At 40.8% G+C, this 16347-nt stretch overlaps 1 protein-coding gene across 5 annotated transcripts in view; it reads left to right on the plus strand.

Moving 5' to 3' along the window:
• Positions 1-16347, plus strand: part of MPPED2 (metallophosphoesterase domain containing 2) — a 111331-nt gene that overhangs the window by 23656 nt on the left and 71328 nt on the right. For all 5 annotated transcript variants that reach the window (XM_071559075.1, XM_071559076.1, XM_071559078.1 and 2 more), the window contains one exon: positions 14540-14721. In XM_071559075.1, coding sequence (XP_071415176.1) covers positions 14540-14721 — 182 coding nt within the window. The remainder of the gene's footprint in view (positions 1-14539; positions 14722-16347) is intronic.

The raw sequence follows: 16347 nt of genomic DNA on the forward strand, positions 1-16347 counted from the left end.
TTTTACACTGTGACTTTTGAGGACTGCCAAGTCTGTACTTGCGTATTTTACAAACCAAGCCTTCAAACAGTGGCCTTTACCAGATCTGTGAATGGGATGGATGGTGGAGGCCATCGCCTTGATAGGCTTCCTGATACAAGTTGTTATCTCCCATGAGTCAGAGCTTTGGAACACTTGTGAAAGAGAGCATCACAGGCTGGGAATCACCAGGGTAAATCCAGGGCACAACAGGTCTTCATGGTTAACACTTGCCTTTTTTTTTGCTTAACGGTGTGAAAAGTGGCAGCATAGTTTCCACAGTCACCAGCACTTCCTGTGCTTACTTCAAACTGTAAAAGTGGCTGTACATTGTATTAACGTCCGTGTGCAGCTCTGACATCTGTTAAACTGGTGGCAGCCCATATGGAAGGTCCCAGGCTGAATTCCCTGTGTACCACCCTGCAGTTGTCCCTCCACACATAAGCATGTTCCCATCACACTTGGACTGGAATTGCATTTTTGCCATCAGGCTGGGAACTGAAAGGTGAGTGGCACATACCAGAGTCAGAGACCTTGTTAAATTCCTGTGAGGTTCGATTCCCTTTGGATACGTGGCTTGCCTGAGTCGGGTACAGCCAGGCAAACCCCTGCTTACTGATGGCTTGGGGCTGGTGGTGCTTACACCTGGCAGGTTGCCTCATACTGAGAAATAGTTCAATGGCAAGTCTGTGATTCAGGCTATTCCCTGGGCATGGTTATTTAGCAAAGGTCAAGAGCAGAGCGACTTACTGGATCGCGTTCAGCATGTGTGTGTGTGCACACAGAGGCAGAGTGGCTTAAAAGGACAGGTATCGTGACACAGGGAGTGTCAGCAACCTACATGAAGTGATTTTGCTGTTTTGCAAAAAAATATACACCTGTGCTAGTTAAACTTAGTTGTATTTGCTGCTCTCTTGGTGACACTGTAAAGAGTACACAGGTATCAAGTCACAGTAACAGCAAAGTATTCCGTTGGTGAGAAATGGTCTTTGGGGAGATTGTGATGTGTCAGATGAGAAAATGTCATTTGTGTGGGTGAGATGAGCAGAGTTCTTTGGAACTGCGTGATATTCTCTTCCTCAGTTAAAGATGATCATTATTTAAAAAAATGTATCATGTTAACTTGACAGGGAGAGAAATATATGTGGTCCTTGTTACTGTAGATAATACCAATAGAAAAAAAAAAGTGCTAGAGATGGTTTCTTATGCAAAAGTAGCCTCCTCTGGGAAGTCTCCAAGCATGTAGCCATTTGGTTTCTACAGCAGCCTGCAGACAAAGCCATTCTTGAGGAAGCAGTTGATTTTCCAGAAGGCAGATAGACCAGAATCTTTTAATTCTAGAAAGGGATGGTTTTGCCCTTTAGGAGAATAATTAGTTTCAAATCTTTACAGTCAGCAGAAGATGAAGGAGCTCAAGATTTTATAGGCCAGAGTAAACCAGTAGAGTAGAACTAGATGGAAAAATGAATTGCAGAAGGGATTTCTGGAGCAGACTGAAGTATCTTGCCAGTGTTGCCCTTAAGGGCTGTATTCATTATGAAACAGTCTGTAAGTCTGTTCCTGATTGCCAAAACGTTGGGAGGGAGGAAGGAGGGGAAAGGTTGCAGGAAATTAGTCACTTCAGTCAAAGAACTAGGAATCTTAACTGCAAATGTTGTTTAATGTAGGTGAATGTAGCAGTACTGACGTGAGCAGAGTGGTTGCGCTGAGCTCACATTCCTGTGCCGTGACGGTCGCTGCGAACCTTGGCTTTACTGACTTCACATCCCTCATGCCCTGCAACTGAGAATTTCAGGGGCACTGCCAGAGTGAAGAAATGTAAAGAACAATAAAGGCCCAGTGGGTCCAGATGTAAAGAAAGAAATGGTTGAGGCAGCTGTTTCCAGGTTTCAACAGTTGCATGTATTTTGCAGTGGTTTGTGGTTTTGGGGTTGGGTTTTTTGTCTTCTTAAGAAACTTACTGAATTAGCCCATTTCCTTACTTAAAAACTACCCTAATAGTTGTAAGCCTGTTAAAGGTGCTCTAATATGTTTTACAGAATATTTAGTTATGATTTTTGCTGCAAAAACATAGAAATTTCTTTTTGTTAGATTGCACTTCCCCATAGCCTTGCAAAGCTGTTGTGGAATTTTGTTGTAGCCTGTCCATGGAATGTATCTTTTCCTGCCCCATAATGGGCAAAGGGAAGAGAACTGGCATTTCATTTACATGCTGAGAAATATTACTGAGGATGGGAAGGTGGGTGCAATTTTACATGTATTAATCAAAGCAAAAATGGGTTTGATGGTTTAACAAAAAGCAACCCACCTAAGTTAGTATAGCTGACAGTGAGTCCCCTGATACTCCTATTTATGTCTCTTGGTTTTGTCAGTTTGAGTTTTATTTCTAATTTTCGAGTAGCTGAAGCTTTTCTGAAGTTTTTATTATCAGAATACCTATTAAAGACATTTTGTTTTCTGTTCCTTTTAAGAGGAGTATGAAGATGAAAATCAAGACTGTGTATCCATAATACAGGGAAACTGATTCAAGAGGGTTCCTACAGAAAAAGGCTGTTCTGCAGCTGTTACTCAGAAATTCCTCTTGGTGTGGACAGTGATATTCTCTAGGAAAAGTGCTTAAGCTAAATCAGAAAACAGCACTGTGCCTAATAAATAGACTCCCTGGGGATCCATATAGGAAAAGCAATGGTACTCCCAATTCACACAGCCTGACTTAGCTCAGAGTAAAGCTCCTATTTTCAAGCTTCAAGAAACTGGAAGATAAATAAAAACCAAAACAGATGCTTTTGTATAAAAAGGTGTGCAGTTTTAGGTTTTGGTGGGTTTTTGGGGGTGTTTTTTTTTTTTTTTGGTTGGTTTAGTTTAGTTTAGTTGTTGTTTGAGTTTTTTACCTCCTGGCATGGGGACTGTGGTATTTTCTAGCTCATTTATGAGCATGAGACCTTACACACCACTACATGAGCTTAAATACTGCAGGATCCAGTTTATGCCTCACCAGCACCCACCACAACAGAATGAATTTCACCCACCTTGGTTATTCCCATCTAAATGTGGAATGATGGTTTCTATTTGTTCTGCTGCAGATAGGATGTCTTGTGGGTTTTGCATGTCTAATTGCACTGGCTGAGGTAATGAAATTCCCTCTTTTGTTTTGGAGCGTAATCAGTGAGATTGCATTTGCATTGCTTATAAAATGAATCACGTAAGTGAAATTGCATTGCCCACATCTCATTTTGAATCGTAAAATGTTATGTGGTGCAGCTTGTTTTCCTCCTTCCTGGGGCTTTTCGCTGTGATGTTCTTTCTCTAAATTTCAAGCTGCAAGTGTTTGCTCTTTGTGTTTGACACAGAAATCACTTTCTGCAGTGCAATCCTGCGTCTGTCACGTGAACCGAAATTTTGGTAGTGCGCAACACACGGGTTTGGAAGCAGCGAGTTTTCAAAGCTTTCATGGTCTTGTGTTCTGCTGTGTATCATTAAGTAGGTGTGTACAATTAGCAACAACCTGTGAGTCATATGTGGTAATAATTACTCCTGTTCACGTATGGAAGCTGCATATTGAGGGGTTTCAGCTCCTTTGGCTTTGGAATGGACTTGGAGATAACATTGGAAGCAAAACAGTTCTGTTGTTCTTCCCTCTTTTCGCCTGCCTTTGTTATTGGCACAGAGGCAAAAGTAAATGTGTTTTTAAATTGAGTTTTCTAAAAGTATCCCTGAGGTAAATTTCTATCTTGACTATAATTCATTTTTTGATTTATTTGATTTTTGGGGATACGTCTTTAGAAATAAATGGTTAAATGCAGGAAGAATAATTGCTAACTGCAGAAGCCAGTAACAGTTCTAATAAATATGAATGTCCTAGATACTCCCACTGAGGACTTTTAAGTCATTAATTTTTATGATAGAAGTGTAAGCAAAACACAAATGTTCTTAGATAACCTGTAACACTGTGGCTGCCCACAAACCCTCTGCCTGTTAACTGCATTATTGATAAAACCTGCTGATTGTGTATGCAGCACTGCTGCTCATAATACTGTCTAAACATGATGTGTGTCAAATAAATGCCATAGTCAAGTTAAAGTGATGGTGCAACAAAAAAGTCAGGGCTGATTTTTATCTATAAAATATTTTTGCTTTCTGTAAGAAGGCACTGGTCCAGAGTTCAGCAGCCTCTGTCATATGAGTACTTGTGGTTTAGGGGAAAGTGAATGAGAACACCAAATAATGAGTGCGATTGAGTAAAGAAAATGAAAAGGCAAAGCAAGTAAGTCAGAATGAATTGTGCATTTCTAGGGAGTATCTCCAGCTGGAGTTACCTTCGTGCAGCTTTCTGCTAGTGCAGACATGGGATTTTTTTTCTCCCCCACCTGCTATAGCTTTATCTACCAAGCTTTTTCTCACTGGAACGAATGTTTGTATCTTGAAATATTGTGGAATGTGTGCTATTTGACCTGTGGTTTCCTTGTCATAAGTTATTTAATACTGGAGAGAGAGAAAAGCAGGAGAGAGCTATCTGGTAGAATCTTTGTAACTGGGACTGTATTTGGCACAGTGTTTTACAAATAAAGAGCCTTCTTTCAGTATCTACAGCCCTCTCCTCCAATCCAGTCACCAAGGAATTGCAGCATTTTCCTGATTGAATCCAGTTCTGTCTGTGACTGGATTTCGTGATAGATGTGTGTGTCAGGCAGACACTGTTAGCTGCAATGAAGACAATTGCACTAGAAAGATAAAGGATAGAAAGATTAAAGTGCTAAATTCTCCAGTAGAGTTTTATGCCCAATGTTGTCTTTTATGTTTCTGTGTCTCCAGCAAAGTTTCTGTGAAAGGCTGAGAGTGTATCTAAGAGCAGAAATTGCTTCTTGGTTGTTGTTCTTTTGTTTCGCCCCCTACAACAAAGAAAATTATATGAGGTAAATATATATTTTTCATTATACTCTGATTCAGATCTCTTACCAGTCTAGATCTAGAGTTCAACTTGAGCTTCAGACAACTGGTGTCAGAACTGATGGCAGTGGAATTTCTGGTACACAAATATTAGGCAGGCTGTGTGACTATGTAACATAAAAGTTTACCTAATTCCAATTAACCATTTTAAGGTAGTACTGAGATTTTTGGTAACCTGGATGCTGGGTGGGAATCCATATTTTCATGTTGGTACAAGCTAGTTAATAATGTCCTCTTTATTCCTATAAAAACTAGGATTTAACTGTGGAAGGAGAAGCTGAATTGCTGTCTGTATATTCTCATCTTCCCTGCAGAAACCTTCTTAAACCTTAGGAGGCAGACAAATGAAAAGAAACCTTTGACAAGAGCTGAAATAGTTCATATCCATGGAACTCAGTGGCAGAAGGCCTTTTAAGACAGCGTGGCTATTATGAAGTAGGAAAACAGTGTTAGATGCTCCGATCTTGATGGGGAAGCATTTTGTGACTCATGTCTTCAAGAAGTTTGTTAGAGCTAAGGTGCAGCAGAGAACAGACCTCCTGATGGAGCCAGATTTTTATACTGGTTCAGATACACAAAGTCACTTTGCAGATAGAATATGATGTCTGCCAATTTACTTTCTTAAAATAGTGTACCATGCTGCATGAATACCAGGAAATTTCTTTCTGAGTGATACGTTGCAGTCTGTTTTTTCACCAGTCTCCTACTAACATCAGTGACAATTTCACAGGCATGCTGATGGCACTCTCTGCCTTTAGTAACTCAAAAATGGGAACTGGTGATGTTTGAATTGGCTTTCCTTCGAACAGTTTTCTTTTTGACTCAGTTCCATCACCCCTGTGGAAGTCAAATCATAAGGCAGAGCAGCAGAGAGGCTCGTGATGAGCACCCTGTTTAGGAGAGGGCTGACACTCTGCTTTCATGGAGATTGAATTGCATCTCGTCCCTAGAGAGGGTGAGATCTTCAGGTCAGAAAGTAAAATGCCTGAGAAGGCTGAGGGCAGAGCTTCTCACTTGAACTGTGTACTCAACTTGTACCTTAAAGCAGAGCACTTCTATTTCTTGAGTCAGTGAAATTTCAAGTGGTCACTCTACTTTAGACCAAACACATATTGGGGTAAAAAAATCAGAACCAACCTAGAGTGATTCCCTGCAAACTCCTTGAGCTTAATCCTGTGGGTATCTAAACACTGAATATTTGTTTCTGTAACAGGAAGATAGATTTTAGATTTGGTAGTGAATTCTGAAAAAAAGCAGTTCCCAAAATTTCATGCACCTTCAGCTCCAGTTGCCCAGTTTCCCTGTTACATAAGAGTTGTTGTCTACTTGCTGAATTTATCACCTCCAAGAGAAAGTAATGAATTATGCTCATGAATTTTGAACATTTTAGGTAATTCCAGATTTGATTCCTAATATAAATGGGCATCAAAAATGGAATACATCCTGTAATACATGTTTATACAATTCTTTTTTCACAGGACCTTGTCACCTTTTGCCCTTTTGACTAGAATTATCCTAATTTCTGAGAAAGATGGCATATCAAATTAGAGCAAAACCAATTACATGGAATGTGTCCTGGAGATCTACCTCTCTTCATTTTGAGGTGATCTTTTTCTGCATTACATTTTGGAAAAAGCTGTTTTACTGTTGAAGAAGGGGCCAAAGCCTTCTGTGTGGTTTCCATCCTAGAAATAAATCCACCCCATTTTGTGATTCCTGCAGTCGAAATTATTGTAGGGATATGACACATTAATTAAGACTCACTCTTGCTAAGTTATATAGTTTTCAAACCTTGTCCTTAAATTAAAGCTGGAGGTAAATTTTGGATGCCAGGTTGTCCTTTTTGAGTATATTTAATGAGTTGTTATTTGTAGAGCTTATAGTAGGGAAATAAAAATCTGTTTTCAGTGTAGAGAGCTTATTGACTTACCTTCCTAGTAGGTGCAGTTCTATCAGCAAGTGAGTTCTGTCAGGGTGGGGGGGAAGACAAAATTTATAGCAGTCCCTCAACAACGACAAAAGAATGTGAGAAAAGTGCTTCTTAGTGAATTTTAATTGAATCCATACCATCATAAAAATGGCAGTTTACTATTTTATTTAAAGGAAACTTTTGTCTGGGCCTTAAAGTGATGTCGATACTTGCAGTGATTCTTTTTTCGGTTTTGTTTTGCTTCTCTAACCTTTGGAAAGCCACTGATACCCAAATTTTAGAAGGTATTTCATTGACTAGAAAGACATTTCGTCTGCAAAGGGATGATTAATAGGATTTTCAAAAACACTCAAGCAATTCAGGTTCTGAATTCCCATTAATATCAGAGGAGGAGGTTAGGCACTTCAGAAAAGACCAGCTGACATTTGCCCCCAAAGAATGCCATAGAAAATCTGGATTTTAGCTCTTTCTGGGAGTTTTGTTACTGACCAGGATCTGGGATTAACAGAGTTTGGACTCTTAATTGGTTGAGGTTTAAATCAGGCTGATTATTATAAATTCCTTATAAAGGAGAGTTTTCCTAAGTTTGTCCAGATGATGACAGTGGATAATATAGGTCTTTTCTGTTTAATCTCATAAATCTCCCTGGAAGTAAACCAGCTCCAGAACCTGTAATAAAAAGATCCATCATTTCCCTGCAGCTATAATTGTTGGAAGCGTTAGCAGGAAGCTGCTGAGCGCTGCATTCAATCCTCCTGTGGCTTTGCAAATGGAATTTATTTTTTTCCACGTTACACCGAGACACAATTAATGCCATTTCTGAAATAAATATCAGACCTGTGTTTTACAGTTTCCAGAACCCTCTAAGGCTTTGGTGGGTGACACATGTCCGTGGAGATTTCCAGAAGAGGTGTGGCTTTTTAGCAGATTTGGGGTAGTCTATTCTTAGATACGTGTGCTTGTACAAATAAACTCTACCAGTGAGAGCACTGAAAGGTATTTGCATCCCTTTCTTTTCAGTCAGAGAAGAAACCACATGTTGTCTTGGTGTTTGGCCATACTGGAAGATGGAGTCAGGTTAACAAAAGTATTGATATGTATGATTTAAACAATTAATGCCTGACAGTGGCCAACTAAAGCAATACTATATTTTGGCATTCCCTGTGTTTACTGAGAGGAAATTGGTATTTGACTTTGTGTCTTCAGCATGTGTTGCATCCCCAAATTAGCTCTGGGTATGGGCATGTATATGTTTTTCTGGCTGGGGATGTCTGGGTATCTGTGGGATTGCTGAGTTTGTGCAGAAGAGTTTGCTGAATGTCCACCTCTCACTGGAGGGCACAAGGCTCGTGGGACTCACCATGGAGGGTCTCGTTTAGGGCTGCACTACATTCGTGTTAAAGTTTTGAAGATTTTTAACTTAAAATACTAAATTTTTGTTTCAGAATCTAGATGTACTTACAGTTTGATTTTTGATATATTCCTTCTAGTTTGTGGCATTAAAAGTCAATTCTAAAATTACGACGTTGGCCTAATAGTCCTGAAGTTGTTGTTTTTGTTTTTTTTTTTAATTTTTTTTTAATAGTAACGTCACACAACTTTCATTCCATTTCTTGGACGCTGCAAGGCACACAGGTGCATGTCACACTTTTTTCTTCAACTGAGAGACTTATATTTTGACAATATTAATTAAGTCACAGGTTTCACATGATCACCCTGTTTCATGCCTTGGGCCTGGCTCTAAGAGCAGTAACAAATATCACAATTTAACAGAACTGTGAGATTTGGATACAGAAACAAATACTTTAGGTCCTGTAGCAAGGAGTTATCGCAGAAATTCCTATTCTTTTCTCCTGAACTTTCTGTGCCAGAGGGAGCATGTGTAGAGACAGAGATATGAATACCAAAAAAAAAAAGGGGTAAAAAAGCCCCGCTGAAGATGCAGGAAATATATTGCTTTTGTTTTCTGGTTTCAAAATATTGTTTTTCATTGTCTTAGCTGAGGACGGGGAACTAACAGCGCTTAGAAACAAGCTTTTTAAAGTGTTTTTGCTGGAAATGTTTGCATTTTAATCCTAAAATAAATATACCAAGCTAACTGGCTCTTTGAAGAAGTATTTGGTTTCCAAATTTTGATAATTGGAGTAGTGAGAAGACTTATGAAATTTTACAGGAGGAAGCTGGAGAAATACAATAATAAATACAATGATGACTGTAATAGGAAGTACAAGTAGGTGGCTTTCTCAAAGCTAGTTCTGTAGATATGTTTTAAATATGGAGTAGTTATTACATAGCATGTCTCCAAGTGACTCCCAAGGCAGAGTCAGTGCAGCAACACACACGGACTTTATGTGGCACACAGACTTGAAGCCTGTGCATAAATGGATGTATAATGAATACTAATTTAGATGTCATAAAAAAACAAACCCACAAATTCAGTCACAGATATGCCCAGTGGAGTAATTACTGAGATGAAAAGGCAGCTTACGATGTGACACAGCCTAGGAAGGACGTGGGCCCGTATGTCACACGCTATTCATGCATCTGGTGAGCCTGGAAAGAGCAAAATGATGTGGTTTGCTGCTCTGCCTGCTGACTTCTTCACCTGAAGCAATGCCAGCAGAACCAGCCTGAAGGTGTGGTGGATTGTAAGCAGGAGTAATGCTGGTGTGAGCTGTAGGAGGTGGGACTGGGGCAGGGATTTTCAGCATCTGTAAATGTTTTATCCAGCATAGGTGCTGCGTTTGTCTGAGTGATTTATTCAATGTTAGGAACTGGAAATTTTTCCCGGCTTAATGTTTGAGATTTTTATTCCGTCTTCATGGATGAATTGGTTTCTTGGGAATTACTCTCTAAGAGGGGATTTGGAGTCTGCATATCTCAAAACCCGAGAGAGCAGGGAAGCAAACAGGCTTTGGGTTTTGGCCCTCCAAGCACAGGCATTCGCAGGGACCAGCTAACCCAGCCTGAGACCTTAAACTCACCCATGCAGAATTATCCTTTGCAATCAAAACTTATTTTTTTCAGAAAAATGGGTCTTGTGTGGTTTCTGTGTTTTTTTGGAGCAGGGTCCCAGTGTAGCTGTGCCTGCAGCTGTGTCTGTAGGAGGGCTGCACTGCCCTTTCTGTCCCAGAGGTGCTTTCTGCTGCTGCTGATTTATAGGACATCGTTATGAGGAACCAGCACAAGCCTGGGCTGCAGCACACAGCCAGCATGTCTGTTTCATGGCATGACATCCTAAATCACATCCTGAGCCTCTGTGCACGTGAAAGGCCCAGTGTGTTCCTCATCTGAGAGTTCTGAATTCAGCCCCACTACTTCACTGTTAAAACCTCATTGATAACGTGTGTGTTGCTCATTCTTGCTTATTTAATCTGAGCTTTTAAAGCATGAAGCCAAGGTGAACTTTGCTGCCTGGTGGATGGGGACAGTGTACAACAACCCCAAGTCCAGGCAGTGCCCAGGTGTGAGCATCGTGGGCTGCCCCAGTGTGTGGCTGAGTGGGCAGGGCAGGGCAAAGCTCACCTCCTTCCCCACACAGCCCTGCTGCCATGGGAATGTCCTGGGAATCATAGAATTGATTGGGTTGGAAAAGACCTCCAAGATCATCAAGTCCAACCCTTGGTCCAACTCCAGTCCCTTTACCAGATCATGGCACTCAGTGCCATGGCCAATCTCAGTTTAAAAACCTCCAGGGATGGGGAATCCACCCCCTCTCTGGGCAGCCCATTCCAATGCCTGATTACTCTCTCTGGAAAAAGTTTCTTTCTGATCTCCAACTTAAATTTCCCCTGGCAGAGCTTGAGTCTGCTGCCCCCTGTCCTAGTGCCTGGGAGAAGAGACCAACCCCCACCTGGCTAGAACTTCCCTTCAGGGAACTGTGCACTTGGAGGGAGGTACCTGGTTTATGCTGTCCTGGGATTCAACTGCAGCAACGTGTAAGGGACTGTAAGTTTGAGGTTTGTACCTGAGGGACTCTTCCCCTAAATGAGAACAACTGGTGGTGAGGGCAGTTTGGTAAAGCCAAGTATTTATCTGATAAACAAGGTTCTTATAGAAGTGTATGAAGGTTACATTGTCCCTTCTGATTCCTGAACCCTTGTCATAAATGCATTAAATGTGACAGATCTTACATTACTGTCACAATCTTAGCAAGCAGTCATTGCTCAACTGCCTTATGGGATTTTGTTCTGGGACTTATATAAACTTTTGAAAAAATAGCCAAGTGCCCAATTTTCTACATATCTTAGGATTGATAAATACCTATTAATAGCTGTTTGTAAAGGAAACTGGATGCTCAAAGTAACAAAAAATCCTCCTAACTAATTTTGATATTTGGCTATTTTAGGTTGGTTACTATTTCCTGACTACTGTATTAATCCTAATGTATAAACATTTAAATTATTCTGAAGTATCATTTGCTGCATCTTTCCATGAGCATACTTTTCAAAATACAGTCATCAAATAATCTGTAAAGTGTTTCAGTTTGCCAAATCAAGAAGACTGAAAAAGTGTTGGGGGTGATGGAGAGTGTCAAAGTTAGCTGGATGGACTGTTTGGAGCAAAGATAAAGTTGAATTTCTTAGGTATGGGCTCTGACTGAGCAGAGTAGTGGTGGACAGGGCTGCAATAATTATTTTATGTTATTAGACAGAGCTTTTACAACTGGCAGTGGGTAATCCCCAGCTGCTGGTTTGTGAGGGACTGGGGCATTCTCAGCCCAGGTGGGAGCCTGTGTGTGTCACCAAAAGCTGAGCAGGCAGTGCTTTGCCTTCAGAGGCCAATCCCCTCGTGGTGCTGTGGAAAAGAAGACTCTGGTATTACTGTTTGCTGTGCTGTAGCTGTGGATGAAAAGAAAACTTAAGCCTTTAGGACTTGCAATAACACCACTTTTATTAAGTTTCTATTGAAGGACTATTTTGAGTAAGATAAATTGATGGACTGAACACAATAACCTTCAGTATCTCACTCTCAAATACTTGGTACGCAAGCATTACTGAATAAGAGAAGAAAGCTAAGATGTAGGAAAAAAGGTTACTTGGCAACATCATAGCATTTGCAAAGGAGAGAAAAAAGGGTCAGGAACTTAATGAATTTTGATTATAGAATTTTCTGTAAGTCGTAGAATGAATAGAAAAATCCTAAGCCAGATTTTGGTGTCATACTCTAACAGGGAATTGCCTCAAGCAAAAGAGGGGTTGTTTGGAAGCAAACTGCAGAGAACAGCAAAAGCAGAGCTGCTGTGTACAAACTAAATTGAACTTGCCAGGGGCAGGCAGTGCTGGTCATAGCCCAGGCAGAGAGGATCTGAACAAGGTATGCGGTGGTGATGAAAGCTGGTGTTCTTTTTATTTGAGTTGTCTGGAATAAACACACTTGGAAGCGAGGAAATGTTGATTTGGAGATTTACTATTAAAGTTGTTGCGAGGAAGACCCCACGTACAAAAGCACTATGGCCTATAATAATTGCAGTTCTGCCCACCTTGCCAGGGCAGTTTCAGTGGGTAAATGAATTTCTCTCTGTAATAATAACCTCATTAATTTCAGACCCTTGCGGTGAAGAAAAATCCATTGATTGTTGGAGTTCAGATTTTTGTAGCGGGTTTCTGCAGTGCTAACCAGTTGGGTGGATTAACAGCTACAATACCAAACCAAAAAAAAACCCAAAACCAAACAAAACCCCCACAGTTATCTACCAAACTGCCTCTTCCCATCCAGTCCAGCCTGCAGTAGAATCTGTTTGTGAAGTAAACATCAGCTTGTAGAGCCTGAATTTTGCAAATTAATTCAGTGGCCCATAGGAAGTAGATGTGATACTTTTATGGTGAATACAGTTTAATTGGAAAGACACTAATTATGGTCCCTAGGCAAATGTAGTGTAACAAATAATATCTCTCCTATACCCCTTTCCCCTCTAATATTTTAGCTATTAGTAGTCCAACAAATGTAATTAGTTAGCATAAATTCTAACAAAATAAAGTTAAATTCTAACCCAGCAAAGTTTTGTTAGTAAGTGCATTCATGGGGACACTTTTCCACTGGAGACCAGGATACATCCACATGGAGTTTGATTTCTGGAACCCTCTAGAACTCCCCAGTGCAGGGAACTGAATTGCACACTGGAGGATACTTTTCGTTTATCTCACCTGTGTAGTGAGATGAAGTTAAAATCACAGGTAGAGGTTTTCACACAGTTTGGTGTATAGTAAATAGTAAATACTAATTTAGTTTACAGTTCAGTAAACTAAAATAAGACTTCAAAAGTCTATATTTTTCTTAGAGTTTGTGCTTTGTTTTATTCTACTGATCATCTCTTTACCACTGTGGGGATTTAAGAGAAACAGATTCACAGTGTTGTGTGATAGTTAATTGTTTTTCTTTTCAGTGGAGAGAGCAAAACCAATAAAACCTGTTTAATTTTCTTTTTACTTTCAAGCACTGATTTTTGAATGTCTGTTGTGCCAGTTTGTCTCAATAAGTCTTAGAACAGCATTATTTTAGATGCTTTAAAGTACTCAGGGCTTGGTTTCACTGCTCTGATAATTCGAGATGTAAGTGGACTATTATTCTGACATAACTCCTAAATACCTCAGAATTTCTAGTTGAAGCTAAGCTCTAACCATGATCAAAGTGGCACATCAATGGAGTGAGCTGAAGCTTTGTGGAATTGGGATGGCGTTTTCTGTGGCACTAATCCAGATGTTGTGCTATTCAAGTGTTCAGCAACTCAAATTACGGTAACTCTGCAGAGCAAGAACTGCTACTCCAAAGTAGGCAATGGATTGCCTTTTGTATGTAAGTTTTATTCTGTTACAAATGAGAACTTCTAACCACTAAGTATGCATAAAGCATTTCTCTTACCCATTATTTTTCTCTGTTCTGCTTAAATAAAAAAGAAACCAAATGACAAAACTTCTCTGAGGGGTCACACGTAAGATCAAATTAATAAATGTAACTTGCAAATAACCAACTTAATTACATTTTTAACATCATTCACTATAGGAAAAATGTTTTATCTATGGTTGCTTAGTGCTCTTGCACATCAATTCCTGACTATAGATTCTGGGAAGATGAGCTCAGGATTTTCTGTAAGTTTAAGAAGTTGTCATTGGACTCAGTTCTGCAGTTTCCAGGCTCCATCAAAGCACTCCTGAATGTACCTGATTGTGTGTAAACAAATATCCGTGCTGGAATCTGTAGGAGTGCCTATGCCCTTGAACAAAATCAGCTGCTAAGCTGCTCAGCTCAAGTGAGAGCCTGTTCCTGGCCCTCCTGTGAGACTTGTAATTTATTGGCCTCTGTACATGTTCACGTATAAAGCAGATGACAGAAAACATATATCTGAATTCAAAGTCTCTTAAATCCATTTCTTCCAATGTGTAAATTAACTTCAATATCAGAAACTGGGCAAAACTTGCGTATATTTTAATCTTCCCTCCTCCCCAGGTAAGTATTGAAGAAGCGCTGTGGTCCCTTCTGCGTTTTTGGCAGTGCTGTGTTGCAGAGCCCTTTCTTTCTGCACGGTGTGTGCACATGTGCGTGTGTGTGCCCTTTAGCAGAGAGAGAGCTGTGTTGATATCTGCAATAATAGATGTGAGGGTTTAACCTTGGAACTGTTACGAGATCTTTCTGTGTCTGCTTCAGGGTCGACCCCATCCCGTACGACACTCCGAAACCAGCGGGCCACACGCGCTTTGTGTGCGTCTCCGACACGCACTCCAGAACAGATGGCATCCAGATGCCTTATGGGGACATCCTCCTGCACACGGGCGATTTCACCGAGCTGGGACTGCCCTCAGAGGTTAAGAAGTTTAATGACTGGTTAGGTAAGGAATTACTGCGTTTTGGTGACCCCAATTAACCTCTCCTGTCCGAATGTCAGTCACTGCCTCCTAATTGAATTAGAGCACTTGAAAATCTCCCCCTACCCTTACTTCACTTGTCCTCATGTGATGTGCTGTTTCTAGCCTCAGTATAAATCTGTTAATTAAGACAAATTCAGATACTTTGCAGTATTTTTGCATTATCTTGGGGGAAAAGATTCTGTCATTCCACAGCGAGAACTGTGTAGCCCTAAGAGTGTGCCAAGGAGGTGGTGGCACCTCATAGGAATGCATACAGTGTTCCTCTGGTTGATGTTGGGGGGGGTTTATATCTACAGCCAGAACTGCTGCTCACTGCATTTTTGGGTTTACCATAACTTAAAGCAGTTCTGGAAGCTGCAACATAATTGGCACTGATGAAAGTCCTTCTTCCCACAAGACCGAATCAATAATACTGTTTGGAAGAGAAGAATTTTTTTGGGATGGTATTCACATGCTTGCCCCTTTCAGTCAGAGTACTGGGATTTTAAGTTGGACTGTGGGCAATCAGACTCTCTTTGGTAAAATGCCTTGATAGCACATTGCTAGAGTTTAGGGCAATTAAATTTCAACAGCATAAAACCAAAACGAACTTGTGCAGGATGCTCTTGTTACAAATGCCACCGGTAGGCTGGCTGTGTATGGCCACGCCACCTCTTGCAGTAGAAATAGTCAGAGTTGAAGGTGACTCAAGCAGCTGATCCTCAAGAAACATTAGAATGAATTTACAGCATTATATAAAAACCTTTCAAAGCATAGCTTTGTCATCAGGCTTTACCTCCGTCACTGCACTCATTTGCCTGCTGTGTCATGGCAACATCTCCACAGGCCTTTAATAACACCCTTTTATTCCATTCGAGTTCCTTGGCCCACCCTTCAAGAGATATGTAAAGAACTTTTGGATTTACAAAAGGAAGTAGAACGTTTCCATTGTCTGTCTTTTCATCCTCCTTTGTTTTCTCCATACTGTTCTTTTCACCTGACCTTCTCTGATTTCTACAGCACAGTTTTAAAGAGTGTTTTTCCTTCTTTTTATTGCTGTGCATGTGGAACTGGGGCTTCCTCATACTGCCATATCCCTGTAACTTAGTTTTATTGTTCTTGTTTCTAGAAAGTGGTACTAGATTTGACAGACTGAAAACTATCCTGTTCCTGGGAATGTAATCACAGGACTAGGAAGTCAGAAGTGGTAGGAGAGGTAGGTAGTTATGTGATAGGATGAGGTGAGAGACACAGTAGAAGTCAAGGCAAAGGCAGTGGGAGACTGCACAGCTTCCATGGGAGTGGGTGTGGGGTCCTGCCCAGCTTCAGTCCTCTAGAGGAGCTGGGCAGCACTGCTGTTCAACAGGGTTCTATTGTTAGGGATGGCACGCAGCTCCAGGAAAGGAATTGCCTTCTGGAGAGCACAGACCTCCAAAGCCTGCTCTGAGTGTGCTGCTGACAGCAGTGTCTGGCCACCAGTTCCTCTTTGGACTCTGAGTAATTTCACAAATGTTGTTTTGATGCAGCCAGAGCCCATGCCTGGTGCTTGGCATTTGAAAGCACTGCCTTAGTGCTGCAGGAAGCCAAACCAAAGAGTCTGCTGGGGTG

Source organism: Pithys albifrons, chromosome 6 (assembly GCF_047495875.1).
Source record: "Pithys albifrons albifrons isolate INPA30051 chromosome 6, PitAlb_v1, whole genome shotgun sequence".
In the NCBI taxonomy this organism is placed as follows: Eukaryota; Metazoa; Chordata; class Aves; order Passeriformes; family Thamnophilidae; genus Pithys; species Pithys albifrons.